At 41.2% G+C, this 21,686-nt stretch overlaps 1 protein-coding gene across 1 annotated transcript in view; it reads right to left on the bottom strand.

Annotated features, from left to right (window-relative positions):
• Window positions 1-6,546: 6,546 nt before the first annotated feature.
• Window positions 6,547-21,686, bottom strand: part of MAP1B (microtubule associated protein 1B) — a 72,611-nt gene continuing 57,471 nt past the window's right edge. The window contains exons 5-7 of the mRNA XM_085043788.1: window positions 14,221-20,767; window positions 11,845-12,083; window positions 6,547-11,133 (exon numbers count right to left, since the gene is read on the bottom strand). Of these exons, the coding sequence (XP_084899914.1) occupies window positions 10,978-11,133; window positions 11,845-12,083; window positions 14,221-20,767 (6,942 nt within the window). The 3' untranslated portion in view covers window positions 6,547-10,977. The remainder of the gene's footprint in view (window positions 11,134-11,844; window positions 12,084-14,220; window positions 20,768-21,686) is intronic.

Here is a 21,686-nt window from a genome sequence, read left to right as displayed (position 1 = left end):
AAATGCTTTGCAGGCAGCAAATCCGATCGCTGGAGCCAGATGAAGGACACCAAACCCAAAATCTGCAGTAGAGGATCTAGATTATTTGTGACTTAAACCAAATTTTTTGCCAAGCCCTCTCATTTATCTGTCCCTTTGGTATCACCCTGAGAAGCCACTTTTGACACTTCTGCCAGCTGGACCAGCTGCACACCAGGGACTTTCTTCCCCTTAGGCCCCAGTAAGTATTTCTGCACAGTCCGGTAGCTACTATCTTGCTCCTTCTCACCCCAGGTTTCACCATGGTCTCAACAGCAACCAGTTTCTGATGTTTTTTCTAGCCAAGCTGTTTTCACACCTAGCAAATCCTCACATTTCCAACACGTGTACCTGCACCCTCCTGAATTCTCCAGCAATCCTCATTGCTGCTTCCCTTTTGATCTACTCGTGATGCCATTCAAGTTCGTCCTATGTATCATCTCACATTTATTTGTTCCCTTTCTCCAAGGAGGCTGCCCGTGTCTCTGCCCTGTATCCACATCTCAGTGGTGCAAGCAGCTTGGGTTAACAGCTACTCAGGCACTCTGAGGTTTGAGGATCCTGGATACAGCTCAGTCTCAAGAGGCTCAAAACCTGAATTAGCAAATGAAGGTTGAGGAAGGTACTCTCCTCTTGGGTGCTCTCTCCTACCTCCTGGCTTCGAGGAGGGTCACCAGTAAGACATGAATTGTGAGACAGGCTGATTCAGAGACCAGTGCTGTTCAGGCATGTGCTCATCTTCCTCAGGAAGACACATACAGTAGCTGTGTACAAAACAGAACAGCATGAAAAATCAACAGAATGTCAGCTAATTTGGCTTAATTTACCTGCTTTTCTCCTTCCCACTCCAGGAAAACTAAGACTTGATTTTTTGTCCCCTTGCATAAATCATGTTGCACACACAACCTGTTTTTTACCTGCTTGCTGAATTAAGAAGTTTGAAGAACCATTGTAGCAACACCTAGGAGTGAAACTGGGCCCCAAGTAGTCAAAAGCCCTTCTGTCCAGATGCCTGCGGCCATGTGTGCTCTGCTGTATTTGCCATCACCTGCTGTGATGCAGCTGTCCACATTTAGAAGGAGGAGGGCAGGGAAGTCATACAGTTGCTTTTGATCTGCTGCTGCTAAAACATGAGCTGTGATACTAAGGGAAGAAATGTGTGTGTGTATATATGCATATTAAAAAAATAGATTTGTGCTCTACAAACACAAAAAGCTCTGAGTTCATCCAGCCCTACTCCCAGGTACTTGATTTGAAGTTTGATGCAAGCCCACAACCCAATGAGCACTTACTCACTAGGACACTCTCAACCCTTTTGAAGTATTTCTGCTTTCAGACAGCTGTCTAGACCTTTCTCTATGTGAATAGGACTGGCTAAATATTTCCTGGAGGGGACAGACTAAAATCTTTTAGTAGTAACACTATCTCATATTTTTGGAACACCTCTCCTAGGAATGTTCCTTCACATCCTGTTTTCGTTTGACTACAGCTGTGATTAGGATTAAAGCTATTGCAGTTTCTCCCGTCAGTATATTTCTAAATCACAGGAGCACATCTTTCTTCACACAAGTTTTTGAATAGTTTCCCTACTCATTCTCCTGGTGTTTCTATAGCTAAAGGCAGGGGAAAATCTCCCGTTGCATGCACAGTCACTGAGTTGTGATGAGCAGCCCAAATAATACCTGTGATAGTGCCTGTGGTATAATATTGCCAGACTTTCACATGCCAGACTGTTAACAGCTCCCGTGTTTTCCCAAGTGTGGGAGAGACCCTTCAACAATACTAGCCAAAAGAAACAGAAGCCAATACGAATGCAAAGCCTGCTTTGTATGTTGGTAAGAATTTGGCTGCTCTTAAGAGAAAAAAAGCAACATCCCAATTCAAATCCATGGCAGACACCAAATGTGCTGCTGCTGAGGCAAGCAAATATGCAACTCTTCATCCCATAAGTGTTACTAGCTGAACAGTTTCAGCAAAGCACTGAAGGTCATTATCCATTATTCACAAGAAGAAAATTACATATTTATACCCTTGCAGCTCAAATAAATGTTGCCAGAAGCCTTGCACAGATGGTCCCTATTTATGGTAACACCTGACCTTTCCAAGATAAGGTTACAAGATACTTTCAGATCTGGTCAGACACTGAGTCCTACGCAGAGTGCTGATATCAAGCAACTCCTCCCTCCCTAAGTGGCTTGTCCCAGGTGCTTGCATGTCCATCCCAGGATTCTCTGGTCACCCTAGAACTGTAGGACTAGGATGATGATGTTTGCCAGCTTCAGATGAAGATTGGCTAGTACAAGGGGGATTCTGACCTGAGCAGTCATCACTGTGCTGCTGAGACAGGCAGAAGACAGCCTGGGGCACAGGTTAGCAAGTGTCCTCTCTTGCCCTGCCTCCTCAGGAAGCTGGAGACTGTAGTTACAAAAGGGAATTGCGTCACTGATTTACAGGGATGCAAGATGTCCATTCAACAGCATCCACTTTTGCTGGATTTCCTGGGTCAGTTTATGTACAAACTACAATTTGGCCTTGCAATGTGTATTTGAATATTTGAGCACCTCTGTGGAGAGTAAAGATAAATTTACATTTCCAGAAATTTAATGATAGGAAATGCTGAAATGAGGAAAAGGCTTTTCAACTGTAGAAGGGAAACTACTGCTATACTGATGACAACCTGAACTTGGGACAGTGACTCTTTCAAAATAAAACTCTGGAAAATGAAGTATAGGTCAAGAATTAATGACAAAATATTAATTCAAAACTAACTTAAGAAGCTAAACATGGTAGAAAACTGTGTCACCTACTCTAGATCAGCCTTCCCACAGAAATTAAACTGAACTCAGCCAGCAATTGCATAGTACTGAGTCTTGCTACTCTTAAACCTTTCTGACGAACTCAAATCCACTCTAACCCTTCTAGACTGCAAATACCTCAGGCACAGAAATAACATTAGAATTAGAGCCCCATTGACAAGCACATTAGATTATCAGGACAAAATTCAGCTTTCAATATATCTTGCTTATTGCAAATCCTGACAATTCCTCCCTTAAGTGATTTGGGCAAAGAAATTTTCAAACCTGTTCTGATCCTTACATAGGGAAACTGCTGCTATAATTTCATCCTTAGAAACTGTAAACTCTTCCTGGGTATACTGACTTGCACTCTGGAGGAAGCTTCATATTACGTATTTAAGTGGCTCAGTGGTTCAGTTTACCTTAAACTGTTAAGACAGTAACACAGGTGAGCTGAGGTAAAATAACATGAGGTTTGTAAAAGCTCAATCAGAATTAACTTCTGGACCTTAACAGGTATAGAGGATGTAACTTTAATGCATATGGGCATTGTTACTTATATTTAGCTTTGTTTGTATTAGGGCATAATTTCCAGATATTTCAATTATTTTTTTGTGCGATTCACAAGCACAGGCAATGGGCCAAGCTGCAGTTTGATGTGTAAATCACGGCATGCAATTTTTTTGTCAGTGAAGCTGGCATCAGATGCACAACCTCCACTTTGCCAGCTATTCACACTGGGTCTGGTAATGCTGGAGTTGTTGAAGTGCAAAGCAGCTACATCAGGTAGTAAGGATCTGTGAGGACCAGCGAGCAATGCTTGTGCAGACTATAGTGCCTGCTGATTTAGTTCTGTGGTTTGGCTCTGGTTCTCATTTCTGGTGGAAATGATGCTGAATACAACAGTCAAAAGCCAGCAAATCTGGAATCATGAGGGCGCTCAGCATTATGCAGCCTCTGGTAGTTTTAAGCTGATTCTGAATCACAGAATCACATAATTAACTAGGTTGGAAAAGATCTTTGAGATTATTGAGTCCAACGATGACCTAAGACCTCCTTGTTCACTTAGACCACTGCAGTAAGTGCCATGTCCACTCTTTCTTTAAACACCTCCAAGGACAGTGACTCCATGGCCCCCCTAAGCAGCCCATTCCAATGCCCAATCACTCTTTCTGTGAGGAAATGCCTCCTAATGTCCAACCTAAATGACCCCTTGAATAGCTTAGGACTGTGTCCTTCTGTCCTGCTGCTGGTTGCCTGGGAGAAGAGACCAACCCCCATGTGACTACAACTTCCTTTCAGGGACTTGTAGGGAGTGATATGGTCTGCCATGAACATTCTCTTCTCCACAATCACAGCTTCCTCAGGTGCTCCTTATAGGTCTTGTGCTCCAGACCCTTCACCATTGCCCTTCTCTGGACATGCTCCAGCAGCTCCACATCCTTCCTAAACTGAGGGGCCCAGAACTGGACACAGCATTCAAGGTGTGGCCTCACAAGTGCCAAGTACAGGGGGACAATCCCTGCCCTGGTCCTGCTGGCCACACTCTTGCTGATCCAGGCCAGGATGCCATTGGCCTTCTTGGCCACCTGGGCACACCCTGGCTCATGTTCAGCTGCTTTCATCAGCACCCCCAGGTCCCTTTCTCCTGACCACTCTCCAGCCACTTTCCCAAGTCTGGAGAGCTGCCTGAAGTTGTTGTGACCAAAGTGCTGGACCTAGCATGTGGTCTTGTTAAACCTCAGATCACTGGATTGAGCCCATCAATCCAGCCTGTCCAGGTCCCTCTGCAGAGCCCTCCTACCCTCCAGCAGATCCACACTGCTCCCAAACTTGGTATCATCTGCAAATTTACCAATGGTGGACTCAATCCTGTCACTGAGAAAATCAATAAAGATAACAGAACTGGGCCCAACACTGACCCTGTGGCACCCCACTAGTGCACAACTGGATGCAATACCATTCACCACCACTCACCACCACTCACCACCACTCACCACCACTCACCACCACTCACCACTCTCTGGGCCCAGTCATCAGCCAGTTCTTAACCCAGCAAAGGGTGCACCTGTTCAAGCTGTGGGCTGCCAGCTTTTCCAGGAGTGTGCTACAGGAGAGGGTGTCAAAGACACATACAGCACAAGAGACTGGTACATGCTAATGTGGACTAGTCATGTCTGTGGAAGATGAGTAGTGACTACAGCAGCAGACAATGGTCAAAAACTGCTTGCTGAATCAAGGACATGGGCAATGCTCATGGGCCCAGAGACACTTTGGAAAGCCAAGGAGCTTTGTTGCAATGCTGGGCACAAGCTGGATCTATGACATGTCACTGTAGCTCTTAATCAAGAGACCCTTTAACACCTCTTTTTTGCCCCATCCTGGGAACAACTGAAAGCTCAAATTTCCTCCCATCCACCCAACATTATAAATCAGGCTTAAACAGTCTACAGGTCTAGGATGCTGCAAGGATGCCTTATTTTAGATAGACTGAAAAGATCTGAGGAACCATCATGTTCCTATGGAATCTGAAATAATTCCTAAATTGATTGTTCGTTAACAGCTCGAGTGGAAATAAACCTTCTCCTCAGCCACTGTGTTGAAGAAAGGAGCTTTCACGGCATCTAGAAGCAGCAAGCCAAATACCACAGATCAGGGTGGCCTAGCCCTGTCCACAGGTACTGTAGGTGGTCACACTTGTGCAAATCCATAACTTCATTGTGCAACTGCAGGTACATGACTGAGACTGAAGCTTGACCTAGTCTCCTTTGCACAATAATATATTTTAAGTAGCATCAACTACTCTACCAAACAGCTTAGAAAACCCTGATGTACACATATGCAGAATTATACTTAGGCTACAAGATTTGCAGCAGTTAACTTCCCTCATCTAGTCAGCATTTTTCTCTACTTCACCATGCTCAGCCCAATTCAAGCCAAATACAGCATTTCATATTGCCGTAAGAAGTTGCAAATAAAAACTTGGACTTCTGAGTTGAATAAGGGCCTGCAAAAAAAGACTGCTGTCTGAGGGGAAGGAAGTCCCATAGGATTGCTTCTCCTGGGAGTGAGCACCCCTTGCACTTTGCTGCCCCAGCCTTTACCTGTTTTCATGCCATCACCACTGCCTGCTGCACCTCAGCACAGCAGGCATTGCAGCAGCAAGCGACTACAAGGGCAGAAAGCCTGATCTTACAGCATTCCTCAATAGCAGTAGAGGAATTCTGATGTTTATAGAGCAAAAAACTGATCTGAAGGCTCAGCTTCCCCAAATGCTGTCCCCTCTCACCAAGACGAATGGGCACTCATGGTCAGGAAGGGTCCATCTCTACTGGAGACAAGCTGCACACTCTTGTTGAACTGTTACAACTTTGGAAAAGACCTCTTTTCCAAACCAGGGTGGGCTCAGTTTGATGTAACTTTATTGGGTATCATCTCTGAATGTGCAGTTTCTGAAAATGACATGTTTTCTCATTCTGCTGAGGAATACAGAAATGAGAATAACAAAGAAAAGCCATGTCATGGTACATCATGGTAATGTTTTAAGCCACAAGATAAAAGTATTCTTCCACAGTTATTTTCCAATTTCTAAAGAGAGGTTGGGGTTTGTCTGGCATTTAAATCATCCCTGACCTTTAGGAAAAAAACCCATATAATAGGTAATCATGACTGAGAAAAAGCAAAAACTTAAAAATACATACATACACAAAGACAAGAAACATGTCAACACCACTTTACCACTTTTGTATTTTATTGTGGAACTGAGTTTGATTCCTTTACATCAAATATCCTCAATGGAAGAGGGGATATTGCACACAAATATCATAAAAGCACTACATATTACTTTCACTGGAAACTAATTTTCTACATTAGATATGACTGGATAGAATAGAAGTGATGCAGGATTATAAGACATAATACCATACACAGCTGCAGACTGACACAAACACCATTCAGAACAAGAGAGGAGGTGTGTGAGGTGCTTCTCAGCCAGCCACAAGACTTTCTTTCCATAGTTTGGAAGATAATGGCTGCATGCAAATGCGTGAAAGCATATTTCAGATTTTGTCTTTTACAGTCGAGATTACAGCCCAGTCTTGAAGAGGTAGCTCCTGCCATCTGGAGCTCTTAGTCTAGTAGAGAGAAGCTGCTTATTAATTTTCTTTCTATATTTTATGCCACTGTTTTATTTAGTTACTTAATTTTTTTAGATTTTTTTTTGTAAAGTCACAACAAACAGATTTTTCTTTTTTTAAAATTTTAAATAGCAAACATTTTTAAACCAGGTGAATAATATAATTGCATTCTAAGAAATGCTTATTCCTAGTTGCTTTTAGTGTTTTGTTCAATTATTAAGTGAAAAGATGAAAGCTTATAGTCTCTTTCAAGTGTAAACATTATATTTTTTCATCTTCTAGTAAATCCCGATCAAGAAAATTACTATTTCTCTCAAAAACATCATTACTGAGCAAGAACCTCTGGCGACAGATGAACAAAGAGAAGCGTGTGACAGAAATGTTCCAAATGCACAGCAAGTGCTCTTTGGAGCTCATTTGCTTGTGTTGGGAGGGATTGAAAATTCAATTAACAAATTTATTAAATCTTAGTAAAAGAGTACCAGAACTCTCCTAAAATGCATAAGCTATCATAGACAATTAAAAAAACCCCAACATTCATATACACAGTTATCTCCATTCACCACATTATGTAAAGTAAGTAAAAAAAAAATCAAAAGTGATTTCTATGAAAGATGGCATGAAAATAGAGGTCAATGAGTCAGGCCCACCACAGGACTTTGAAAAGGCATGCAAGAGAGGCCCTGTCCAAGTTCAAGTGTGGGATGGGATCCCCAAAGTTAATTCTTCATTGAATTATATGAAGCAGTATATTAATAGCATAAAGATCATGACTGGGAATGCTGTTATGGGTAATACCATCATTGAAATGGAGTGTTCTTTGCACTCAGATATTGAATCTTTACAATTAGAATAATCAATAACAAACCATGCTCCTAGAAATCTATGCTGATCAACAGCACTCATCATTAATGTACACAGTACATTTTGATGACTGTTACACTAAACTAGTTGTGTAGTACTAGGATTAGCACAGGTAGATTAGTTCCACAGGCAGAAAAGTCATTAAGGGCAAGAGGAGCCAATGGAGGAGCTCATCGCTGTGTTGAATCTAGGTGCCACTGCCATTTGGAAGGGAATGGATGGAACAGGCATTACAATACCTCAGAATAGCCAGACCAGGGTTTTAATATTCTTGTAGCAGCAAAAAAAGCAAATGCACATGTTAAGGTTAACTGTAACTGTGTAATTATTATTTCAGAAGTAAAACAAATGCTTCAGCCATCATTAACTTGCTTGGGCATATTTAAGGCTTGATTCAAATTTATTTTACAGTAGGATCAGATTACTGAAACTTCCCTGACAGCAGTGAAATTGCTCCTGCTTCACAGGAGTAAGTGGTGTAAGTGAGGTTAGTCACAAGACCACTGCTGTACTTAAAACAATTTTCTACCAAAGCAGAGATACAAACCATTTCAGGTATTGTGAGAAAATCAGCAAATCTGTTCCCACCTACCCAAAAGGTATGAATTCTGACCTATAATAAAGTAGACAAATCAGAAAGAATTTTAGAAATAGTACAACTACTTGCCAGAAATTTTGCCCATATCTTTGTAGACTATGTATTACAAAAGCATTTTTAAGTGAATGACATGAGCCCAGCAAACATGCTTGTTTTCACAATACATTTCCATCTGCCTTTTGTGCCATAGTCACTCCAAGTTACTCTTAACTACTTAAAAGGTATAGCAATAAATAAAATAGCATTGCTAGAGAGACCTAAAGAAAGGAAAAGACATTAAAAATAAATCAAACCCCAACCACTGACAAACAGTAATTCACAGCATTAAAAGGGCATGAGAAGCCCACATTTAGAAGACCCTAAACCAGTATTAAAAAACCCTCATAAAAATTAGGAGTGCAAACATACACCTATTAAACAAAAAAGTCCTAACAATGTAAAATTGAAATAAATTATAAGTAAAGAAAATAAAATGAGGTCATAGTTCACTACATTGTAAAACTTAATACCATCCATAATGGTGATCCATACAACCAGCACATAACTCCATGCTGGAGGCCTTTTCACTTTCTTAAATTCAGATTTGCAGAACTTCTGCAATGCAACAGGATTTTTTAAATTGGGGTAAAACTTCTGAGACTGAAATATCCAAACTCTCTCAAATCACAGAGCAGTGGTGCTGTTCCTCTACAAGCAGTCTAGAGAAGAAAAGGAAGGGAGACATGAAGAAGGAAAAGAAAAGAAGAATAAAAGAACAGTGAAGGAACAGGCAAGGAAAGGGCGAGGAAAGGAAGTGAAAGAGTAAAAAAAAGAGGAAATGAGAGGAGGAGGGAGAAGGAAAGTGGAGTAAAGGAGGACAGGAAAGAGCAGAGGAAGGACAAAAAGAAAGGGGAAGGGAAGGGAAAGGAAGGGAAGTAAAAGGGAAGAGAAGGAACTTATTTTAGCTTATTGCTTATCCTTTTTCAAGATCTTGTGAGGGTTGAGAATGTAGATTACAACCTTCTAAGCATTGGGCATCAGCTTCTCAAATCCCATTTTCTGTCATCATCAACAGAATAATTTTACAACTAGGGTACCCTTCCACTCCCCTCTCCCCAGAAAGGTACAGGCAGTTGACTGTTTTCAAAAAATTTTACCTCAATATCCATTCTCACTAGAATCTTAAACAACACTACTCATTTATCTTACAAAACTACTGAAAAAGTTGCCTTCACCTGAAAAATTTTTCTGTGCATTTACCTGTAAATGAAAATGTTTGTTACAAATCATGTATTGAAAGTTCACGCAGCACTAAAAAGAAAGGCTTCTGTACATTTGTTCCTATGTTCACTCTTAAATTAAACAAATAAGATAAAACAAAGGAAGGCTGAATACTGTACAGGCTCACAGGTAACCTTTTTCATCATTCTGAATATTTCACTAAGTTTTGTAACTCTGATACTGGACACCACTTCAATCTTGCTTCCACAGTATGAAAGAAGCCTTCAAAAAAAAAGCTCATCTTGCCTTGTTGAGCTGTCCAGGTGCACCAATGAAGTGTTCACATAACTAACATATGTAATTCATAGCACCAAACCATTTGACCAGTCAGATAGATTCCTAATACCACACATGCACACTCACGCTTCTTTACTGGTGTAACTATGATCCTACACAGATGTTTTATAAATTTGCTGTCTCAGCATTAAAAAATAAGTGCATCAAGTTTCTTTGTACATTCAAGTCACTTCCTAAGGCAAATTGTCTACTGTATGTACTCCCAACTGCTTTGGTATTTTGCTTCAGTTAATCGACAGTGGACATGGGTGTTTCAAGCATGTGGACTGGTCAGTTCTGGCTGGAGTGAGTGGGCTTTTGCTGGAAGCATGCCTTAGACCAAAAATTCTGCATGTTGTAAGAAAGGTTTTAGGCTTCTGGATGGGGTGCAGACTACATGCATATTTGGCCTATGATTGTTACAGTATGTCAGTATGCAGAGTTCAAATTAAAGTGGAAAGCTGCTGATGAGTGATTAGGTCATACATCCCTTCCTAGCTACGTTCTCTTTCTTTTTATTTTTGAGCTAACTTAATTCTTTAAAAAAAGGATCCCCATAGTGATAGCTCATTGATAAAAATTTAAAACTTTCTTCTCATGTGAGAACATAAGACTGTACTAAGCGATACATCTATTGCCATGAGACTAATGCAGACCTAATAATTTACTACTTTCTCCTCCTACCCCTCTCTCTCTTTCTCTCTTTGTGTTTCTTTAGAGGTCAAATGCCTCTACCTGGCAAAAGTCTGTTGGGGTTGCTAGTGCATGGTTTCAAAACGTTCAGCGGAGATGCAACTGGATCTGCATTCTTGCAGTATTTTGTACTCTACTATGGGAAGACTGTTATTTCCCTTAGCAATCAACAAAGACTGAAAAATATTAGTGACTTGCATCACTGTGACACAGTATAGCATTTGGCAGGTATATAGTTCAGCAGTTGAAATAGATGAGTTGAATTTTTAGAAAAGGTGTTTTCAAACTGAAGAATTTCTGGAAACAAAGTTTAATCTTGTGATGCACGGCCTTGTTCTTACAGCTCAATCTTGCATGCAGGAAAAGACTCATCTTGCATAACAACAGTGCTGCTGCTTGCCAAAACCATGATGTTGAGATCCTGCTGTTTCTCATGGGTCTCTTGATACCATTCCCTCATTACTTCTGAGTCATGGGTTGGGATTAAGGTCACCTGCAACACAAAATAAAAGTCCTGTTGAATGGACCACAGAAACAGCTGATAAGCAAAATGTCTTTGCAAGAAGCCCCAGCCAACAAGTATGTTTCCCTTTTGGAAAGAGTGGGTTTTTGTGCAATAAGTACTTGACTAAATGGATGGAAAAGAGCAAATCAACATGTACGTACAGTAGAATGACTGCAAAGAAGTAGTTTATCAAAATAAAATGTTGATTTTGTAAGGTGCTGAGAGGCAGCTTTCTAGCAAAGTATCAGGTTGTAATCTGCACTGATAAGTCTTAAGATTATAGACAAATATTTTGTTTATTTTTTCATCATGATGGAAGGGCACATGAACTTTCCAAATATGTGTAATTAGTCTATAGAGTGTGAAACATTCATTTTTGTTCCCTACTTAAAACTGCAACACTGCCAAATTCAGATCATATATAGGTGTAGTAAAAAGATCAAACAGCCAACTGGCCCTGTAAACCAGTTCTCAACTGTTTTAAAAGCCAGGAACAGGTCTGAAGGGCCAGAGATGTGGGAGCAGCTGAGTGCAGTGCAGCTCTGTGCTTCACACGTGTCCTCTCTTGCCATCAATGAAACAAGGTGCCCAGGCTGGGGGCTCCATTCCCTGGCAGTGCCATCCACTCCAGAGGTGCTCCAGTTTGTCATAGCTGAGAAAGGTTAAGTTTCCAGGCTGTGATAGGAGTGAAGAGCCTACCTGCATGTTACTCTCCCACTGTGCCTTGCCCTCCAGCAGGGAGTCCAGAACAGCCCTGCTTGGCTCCTCGGCTGCAGCATCATTCCCGCTCACCACATAGTAGGATGACCGCACCCTCTTGAAAAACTCCACATCAACATTCTTGCTGTTGCTGTGGTTGGGAATGTACACCAGATCCAAATACACCGGAGGTCCCGGAGGCACTGCTGTAGATTTTGCCACCTTAGTATTCCCAGGTCCTTTGGAAACCAAACAACAAAAGAACATATCACAGGCTGGTTAAAAGCATGCCTTTATTAATTACTGTTGTAACCACTGAGGTGAGTTGTGTGGAATTATGGCATTTCCCTCCTACATATAATGACATGTTCCAGCTTTGTTGTACCCCAATTATGATTGCAATGGGAGGAAATACCTGAACAACTGGAACTATATAATGCAGTAAAAAATCACTACCATGCAACAAAAATCTGGCTGAACCTTTTCCAGTAATCTACTACTATTATCCAACAATTACTGTGCAGGATTGTGATTATTAAATTACCATTTAATAAATAGTGGTATTATTTTCCGGGCGAAGAAATGCAGCTTTCTGTAAGTCTAGGGTATGAATGATTCTAAAATCTAGTGTCATACACGGAGACATGAAGATTTGAAGCAGTCCTGAAATCTGAGGTACACAGCAAGATATGACAGCTATTGATATGCTTAGGCTGCCTTACAGATGCATCAGGAAGCTACTATATGTGAGCAGAAAGAAGGTCAAGGAAGAACTTGGAAGGAGAAAGTTATAAAGCAATTCAGGGAGCAGAGTCAAGTATTTGTTTGCCTGCTGTGTCCTTATTTGCATACACAAATTAGCCACTTATAACAAAAAGTAGGGGGAAGCATTTCTTTGCTGCTGTACAAAGTATAGTACTTGTTCTGAGAAGAGGTTCAGTCAAAAGGAAGTACAACATTTCAACACGTTAAAAGTATCACACAAAAAAATCATGTTTTTTGCCACAAACTGGATTGTGCTGTGAACTAAAAATCGGGGTTCAACCAATAATTTTACCCAGAAGATCAACATTTATGGTTTATTAGTGTTCTCATGTTGATTAAGCTTGGTAAACAATTATCTGAGCAATACACCCAATTTAGGGTCAAACAGTGTAAGGCCAGCAAACTCCCCTACAGTTGTCTAGCATGTCCTGCCATTCACCATAGGGCAATACATGAAATGAAGTGATAAGATTTCCTGATTTAGAGAGTTTTTACCATTGGTTTTGTTACAAAATATTTTATCACCTTTGATGATAAAAAAATCTCTGATGTATCTTTTTGAATTCTGCATATGAAGACTGAATAAGATACCCATTGTTACATTTTACACTTATATGTCAATTATTTACCAAATTACCAATTATTCCAGCACATACCCAAGAAGTATGCCTAATGACTTTACTGTAGATCTGAAGCATTGGAGCAATGTACAGCATGAGAAAATGTATTGCTGCTTTGAAAAGTATCTTCTAACAGATATATGCAAACCATGATGTGAGAGAAGAACAGTGGACTACTAAAAATGGGGAAGCTAAGGACAGCTGAATGTTGGTTTGTTTGTACTGAATCCTAGACCCACTCCATGAAAAAAAGGCTTTCAATAGAACATCAGTCCTCATAATAGAAAAATCAAAGTATCTCCTGAATACTTCCTACCAGAAGGTCTACCAGAAACAACAGATTAGCATTATGCCTCCTTCAATAATCTAATTCATATTTTATTGCTACTCAGAATATATAACAGGCATTCAAAATTATATTAACTTTCTGTATGTTTAGTCATCACTGATGGCATAAGACTTTAACCGGATTATGTGATGTACATGCTTAGTTCACTCAAAATGCTTTTACTAATGTTAAATTTTTTTAAATGCTCCTTTTAAAATCAATCCAGCAAAGTAATAAGAGCATCCAAAGGCAGACAGTGATTTTGCCTCCCACAATATTAAATTGCATTAGTTTATGTTAAAGAGAATTGTGTCTATTTATTTCTCACAATGAATAAGGGGGTTCACTTTGCTACTGATTTTACTTCATGTACAAAGGTGATACTTTTAATTCTATTAAGTGATTAACTGTTTAGACAGCTTGTATTAAGTTCTTTCTGTTTTATGTGCTCTCTGGGCAAACTGACACATCAATCTCGTATTATGTAAGTAAAACTAGTGAATTTCATGCATTTAAATGTAGCATTGACATGCTGGATTTATACTTAAAACCTGGACTTTCTTTGAGGAGATGCTACAATCCTTTGAGGATATGATACAAAGGCAAACTAACTTCACAGGAGCAACTATGAAAATCATAGCACTAGGGAATTGCTGTCTTTACCTGTGGTTGCAGTCTTTGCCGATTTGGATGTTGTATTTGCTGCGTTCTTGGTGTCCTTATCTTTTTCTTCCACTCGGGACTTTACCTCTGGATTAGAGATATTTTTCGTTGCCTTCTCCACAGATTCCTTCTTTTTTGGAGAAGCTGTTCTGGAAATTTTGTCTAAAGATTCTTTAGTAGCTGGCTTTGGTGAAGCCACTTGTTTTGATTTACCATCACTTTTTTTAACAGGAGAAGATGACTTGGTCTTTGTCCCCTGCTTTTTTGTCTTTGTCTTCTCTTTGAGGTCCTTCTTCAAAGGTTTACCTAAATTCTGTTCAACTGGCAGAGCCTCTGGATCAACCATGGTAACATCAGGGTGCCTGGGAGAAGGGCTGCGATCCTGCATTGGGACAGGCGGTGGGTCAATGTGTTTGTACGTAATTGTCTTGTCCGTTGGAATGGTTTCTGACTCATCTTCTGAGTCAATGTTAGCATCTGCAGTGATGGAGGGGCATTCCTCAGTCTCTGGGGGAACATCCGAATCGGTCTGAGATGGGGCAGACTCGCTCACAGATGTGGGAGGTGTTTCATCACACTGCCGCCCTTGCTGCTTTCCCCCAGAAGGTGGCTGAGCTCCCCCAGACTGAGTTAGTGGCTTCTCTTGATCTTGAGACTGTTCTTCACTTGCAAACCACTCAAGGGGATTTGGGTTGATAAATGAGGGTGAAAGTTCAGTTTTGGGGTGTTTATACTCACAGGAGGACACAAGGCATAAGTCAACATCTTGACGGGATTCTGCTAACGATTTACTTGGAGTGAAATGTGCACCTGCTTCATAGGAGTAGCTTGTAGCTTCAGGTGACCTCCCAGTGGTGGCTCTCCCAGTTGTCTCAAATGAGTAATCTGTGGCTTCAGGTGAACTGGAGGATTTCCCAGTTGTCTCATAGGAGTAAGCCATGGCCTCTGATGACCTGGTGGTTCTCCCAATTGTGTCATAGCAATAGCCAACGGCTTCTGGTGACTTAGAGGTTTTCCTTGCTGTCTCATAGGAGTAATCCATAGTATCAGGTGATCTGGTGGTTTTCCCAGTTATCTCATAGGAATATTCTGTAGCTTCAGGTGATTTGGTGGTTTTCCCAGCTGTCTCATAGGAATAATCTGTGGCCCCTGGTGACCTGGTGGCTTTCCCTGTTACCTGGTAAGAATAATCTGTGACCTCAGATGACCTCATATTTTTTGCAAGTATCTCGTATGAATAGTCTGAACCCTCAGGTGACCTAGTAGTGTTTCTGGTTATCTCATAGGAATAATCTGTGGCCTCAGGCGACCTAGTAGTTTTTCTGCTTGTTTCATAGGAATAATCCATGGCTTGAGGTGATCTAGTAGATTTTTCACCTGCCTCATAGGAATAGCTAATATTTTCTGGTGACCTAGTAGTTTTCTCTCTGGTCTCATATGAATAACTGAGTTCTTCTGGTGACCTGCTTATTTTCTCTGAATCTTCTTTATCTGGGCTGAATAAAGGTTCTGGACTGTGCTTTGTTAAGGGTTCCTGAAAACCAAAGGCTTTGACAGAAGAAACTCGCTGTGACAACACAGGTGTGTGACTAGCTGACACTGCTTCTGCGATTGCAGGAGGTGAATCTGGAAAAGTAGGAGAATATAGAGGAGAAGATTCCCTTGGAGTTAATGGAGATAGGTCTGATTTTGGTGACAGCTTTTCTCCTAGGATCTGCACCTTTTCTGAGGTAAAAGAAGAATGCAGTGACATTTCTCTGGGTGGAACACCACCTGAAAAAGTTTCCTCTGGCAGTGGTGAAGCTACCTGGGAAGGTGTATGAGCTGAAGAAGTTGAGGATGAAGCTTCAATTTGAGAAACTGAAATAATTTCTGAAATATCTTTCTCTTGAGAGTAAGATGACTGCTCCACAGGTGAAATCTTCCGTGCAAAAGGAGGCTCCTGTATATCTGAAGGGCTATAATCTACTTCTGTTGGTCCATTTTCTGATATATGGTGTATACTACTGCCTACAGCAGGATATTCTGGAGACTGCCTGCTAAAATCCATTGCTAAAGACTGCTCAGGTGACTCCCGACCATATTCTATTGACATAGCTGACTGCTCAGGAGATCTCTGATCATGCACCGGTGTTCTTGATTTTGCAGTTTTAGGTGAGAAATCTGGTGGAGAAATGGACATGGGCCTTGGGCACTCTTCTTTAGATGGAGACATTTCTGTTTCCTGAAAAGTTGTTGGTGTTTGTACAACTGACACTGATAGGGAATCATCAACTTCAGTAGAGTGGGGAGAACCAACCTCAGCATGCAAAGAAGGAGATACATCATCAGTAGTTGGTTCTGGGAAAGAACTAGTGGCAACAGATGCTGTGGAGACAGAAGCTACTCCTTCTATATGGGAATAGGTGTCTTCTGCAACAACCTCATCAACGGGAGTTGCAGACTTGTCAGAAACAGTGCCTTCAGAAATTGACATTTTGGTATCTTCTTTTAAAGAGCCAAACTGACTGATATCTATTTGAGTCGGAGAGAGATCACCTGCTAACTTCCGCTCATCCAAGACTAGTGAAGACTGGGAGCTGCTGGGTTCTGTATCTTCCATTTTCCTTTCCAGGGTGAAGCTTTCCTTAATTGCCATAAATTCCATGCTTTTTTCATCTTGTTTATCTTGGAAAAGGCCCACAGAGCTTGCTTCAGAAGCTGGGCTCATCTGAACAGGTGATTTTTCTTTTTCAGGTTTCTCCTCAGAAGGACTTCCATAATCTCTGGTGGAAGACTTCAAATCAGCACTCAAAAATGTATCATAAGTGGTCTCTGAACCTATCAGTGGTGGACTCCGCAGAGGTGAGAGAACCTTTTCAATAGGAGATTCTGAATCTGGCACAGGCTCATCCATAGGGCTTATTCTGCTTTTTGCAGACTCATCTTTGTCTTCACTGAACTCAAAGCTAACAGGGGCCTCTGTTGACTTTTCACTGGTTTCAGAGGGAAGCTTACTGGACTTTTCATCAGTGGGAGACTGATAATAAGGTGTGTGGCCAGCACTACCAGCAGCTGACTGTGAGGGAGATGCTACTTCTAATGTTTTATCTTCAGGGCTTGCACAGTGCTCTTCAGCAACTTCTTGGTGTACATCAGGCAATTTAGCAGCAGGGACAGACTCAGAAGGGACCTTGATCTCATTGGGAGTGAGTGAAAAGTTCACGCTACGTTCACTCAGTGGTGTTTTGGCAACAGGCGATGGAGGGGACAAACTGTCAGCTGGACTCTTGGCTGCACTATGTTTTCCACCATCTTCTTGATAGGGTTCTTTGATTTCTAATTTGGCAGTGCCTTGGACTTCACTTTCTCTTTGCCGGTATACATCTTGGAATGCAGATTTGCAGAATTTGTCTTCCTCTAATGAAGAGGGTGGTGAGATGGTGGAAGCTGAGGCATTATAATCCTTGCCTTCAGTGGCCTCTGTTTTGGATCCTTCAGATAACCCATTAAGAGCATCTGGAAGTGGAGAAAGTTTAGGTCTGCTGAATTCTTGAGAGTACAGTGATGTCTCATACTTGGTAATGTTCACATACTCCTGAGAGGGTGACTCGCTTTCCTCGTTGTTAGTTTCATCACTCATGACATCTCGGGGTGTTGACATTTCATCCATTGGAGTTGGTTCACTGGATATTTCAATGGTGGACTGTGTGTAACCTGAAGTAGCAGTGAATTCCTCAGGTTGATCTTCTCTATTTTCTTCATCAGAAACAGTGGCTTCACTTTCTGAACCACCAGGCAGGGTCTCATCATGGATAGAAGAAGCTGGTTCAATCACTGGGGACTGAGACTCTGAGCGTTTAGTTGGTGTAATTATGAGTAAGCCATATTTGTCTTCAGCTTCACCAGATTCTGCAGCTTTGTCTACCACGGCCATCACATAATCTTCTTCAGCTTCTGTTTTTTCAGTTTCCTCTTCATCTCTGATGTCTTCTGCTTTGTCTTCCTCATCTTCTTCAGTCTCTTCAGTTTCTGCCTTTTCTATTGCTTCTTCCCTGTCTTCTTCAGCTCGTTCATCAGATGCCTCATAATCTGCCTTTTCAATATACTTTTCATCTTTAATGTTAGCATCTACTTGAGTCATGACTTTTTCTGAGCCACCTGCAATTTTTCTTGATTCTTCCATACATGGTTTTGTGGCATCCAGTCGTGTTTTTTCTGCTTGATTTTCATCTCGTTCTTCAGCTTCTTCTGTCTCTGCCTTTTCTTCATAATCTCCTGCTTCAGATGATTCTTCCAAGCCAGTTCCCTCATCTTCAAACTTTTCATTGTCATCAACCCTATGTTTTGCCACAGGTTCCAATTCTTCAGGTGTCTGCTCACACTCACCCTCAGCCTCTGTGGTAGTTATGCCTTCATCAGATGACTCGGCCGGTCCTTCATTATCCAATTTTTCTTTTTGTACTTCAAAGGCCTCTTTTTGTACTGTGCCAGTGAGTTTCAGATCATCCTTTATAAGTGCAGCTTGAGATTTTGTTTCTTTTATTGTTTCTACTTCTTCAGCTTTTAATTCCTCAAAATCCTTTGTTAAATCCTCTGGTGAAGACATGAGAGATCTCTCTGCCTCAAGCTCTTTTCCACCAGCTGTAATTTCTGCAGCTGCCACAGTTGCGGCTCCAACTGCTGCAAGGGCAGCTTGTGCTCCACTCACTTTGAGGTCCTTCTTCACACTTTTAACTTTTCCTTTTTCCTTTGGCTTTCCAGCAGGTGTTGCTTCTTTTTTAGCAGATTCCTCCTTCTTTTGTGGTTTAGGCTTTGCTGCTGGCTTTTTGGCTTCATTTGAAGGAGTAGCTGTCTTCTTTGTTTCTTTAGGAACCTTTTTGATGTCCTTTTTGGCTTCTTTGTCTTCCTTTTTAATTTCCTTCTTCTCTTCTTTTTTAACTTCTTTTTTAGCTTCTTTTGTTGAAGCTTCCTTCTTTATTTCCTTCTTAGTTTCCTTCTTCTCTTCCTTTTTCACCTCTTTTTTAACTTCTTTCTTGACCTCTTCTTTTTTTGGTTTTTCCTCCTTTTTGATGGGTGTTTTCTCATCTTTTTTAGAAACCTCTTTCTTTGGTTTTTCTTTTTCCTCTTTCTTTTCTTCAGGTTTTGCTTTGACTTCCTTTTTCACTGTCTTCTCCTTTGACATTTTCGGTTTAACGTCTGTACTTTGTTTTTCAGGAATTTCAGATTTTATTAGTTGTTCTTCCTTACTTGCTATGTCTTTTTCCACTACTGTTGGTTTGGTCTCTACTTTTGCTGGTTTTTCTTTTTTAGCTGCAACTTTTTCTTTGCTTTCCTGCTTCTGAGGCTTTTCTGGTACCGGACTAGGCTTCACAGGCTCTGGTGTTTCTTCTTTAGATTCCTTTCTGATAGGCTTATTTGGTGGTGTCTTTGCTGCAGGCTTGAGACTCTCCTTGCTGTCTGTTCGTTGTTTCAATTTTGCTTGTTTCACAGCTGGACTAGCAATGTTCCCAGTTAGGTCTTTTTGCGTAACTATTGGTTGTTTAAGGTAGTCTAAGTGTTTCAGTTTTTCTAGTCCTTCTAGAATATTATACTGGGTGCTGTTTCCAGGAAACAGAACTCGGATTATTTTTTCTGCAGGATTAGCTGGATGCCACACAATCAGGGATGAGACTGAGGTGAAATAGGATAATGGAATATCTAGTTCTTGGCCATTCTGTAGCAGGAATTCAGCTTTATCTTTGTTAGTACCACTCCACTGCTGCATAAAATATTGCATCTCTTTGCTATTTTTGACAGGATTAAGCACATACATCTCAAGTTTGCCAACTCCCATTTTCTGAAATAAAATGATGGGGTCAATGGTATTTCCTGTATTTCTGAAAAGAGGTTCTGGTTTCATGGACAATTTATTCAAATATTGGAGAGTAAAACAAGCTTCTTCTACACTTCTTTTTACTCTAAAATTAGGATCCAGGTTCTTCAGGTTCTCAGGTACATTAAGGAACACAACTCCTAAATCAGGTGAGATCAGATTTTTCATCCAGTCACTGTTGGTAGTAGACCCTTGGGACTGCTCCTCTTCTAGCTCAGCTATCTTTCGCTGAAGCATGCTATTGATTCCTGGCAGATTGTCATCTCCGATGTGAGTGAGCAGAATAGAATCTACCCTGTCCAGGTGCCGGATAAGTTTCCAAAAACAAGATTTTCTTTCTGATCCTCCATTGATAAGCATATTGAATCCATTCACTGCAAACAATGCAGAGTCGCCTCTTCCTCCTGGGAAAATGTAACAGCAGGGTTTGGAGAGCTTCAAGAATCCTCCTGAGGTTGGAGGTTCCAAAATGTCAAAAGGTGATGGCACTTCCACTGATTCTGACAGATATTCTGTGAATTCAGAGAGTCCTTCCATCTCAGGCAATATGGAAGCTGAGTTGAGTTTAATGTTAATGAAGTCTTGAAGGTTGTGTCTGTCAAGGTTGGAATTTTTCCAGTCTCCTTCCTCAGGGCAGAAGAGAGTAAGGCTGGCTTTGTTGGCTGGGTGTGTGGTGCTCAATAATTCACCAATCTAGGGTTATAAAATAAAAACACAAGAAGATGCACACAAATTCATTTTTAATGACAATAATGCCAACACATAATATTTCCTGATCAGATAGATAAAACCTTTTTCATTTGTTTCTGCACTGGTGAGTCCCCATCCTAGAAGGTAAAGCAACCTGTTACCACAATTAGTTTACTGCCGTATATTTTAAAATAAAAAGGAGGACCTTATTTCTGGTCAGTACTGCCCAAAGGACAACAGCATCCAAGGTTCCCCATTCCTGCTCCTCTACCACTTATAGAAGGATGGTACAAATGTTTATACTGAGAGGGCATGAGGCCTGTGAGGGTGATGCAGTGTGAGCTGCCACTGTATCTCTACCATGGACCCATGAGTCTCCCTGCTGGTCCACTCCATCCAGAAGAGACAGTCAAATATCTAAAGGACAAAGCACAACCTCTTAATAGGCAGAGAGTAACTGCAACACAGAGGAGGCCAGCATCCTCCCAGGGGCAACTGCCATCCTGTCTGCTTCTCTCATGGGATATATTCCACCACGCTGTTGTTACTGCAGGTCTTTCTGCAGGTTGGCTCCTGAAAAGCCAGTATTGCTCCCAGATTTATCAAGACTGGCTGCAGGAGAGTTTTTCAGGACAGAGACCACGAGATGGTGGAACTCAGGATCCCGTACAGAGGAAGCAAAGCAGTAAGCAGGACTAGAATCCTGAGGTTTGACCTGTTCAAAGACTACTTGGAGGAATCCCATGGTATAGGTTTTAGAAAACATGGCGACCCAAGAGAGTTGGTCAGTACTCAAGCATCCTTCCTCCAAGCTCAAGGCCAGTGTACTTCCATGAGCAACAAATCAGCTAAATGGGTCAGGAGACCTGCATGGATTAGCAGGGAGCTTCTACCAAATTTCAAACAGAAGAAAGAAATCTAT

This window comes from Lichenostomus cassidix, chromosome Z, assembly GCF_008360975.1.
Source record: "Lichenostomus cassidix isolate B80296 chromosome Z, HeHo_3.0, whole genome shotgun sequence".
In the NCBI taxonomy this organism is placed as follows: Eukaryota; Metazoa; Chordata; class Aves; order Passeriformes; family Meliphagidae; genus Lichenostomus; species Lichenostomus cassidix.
This window is presented reverse-complemented; position numbering and strand designations above follow the sequence as displayed.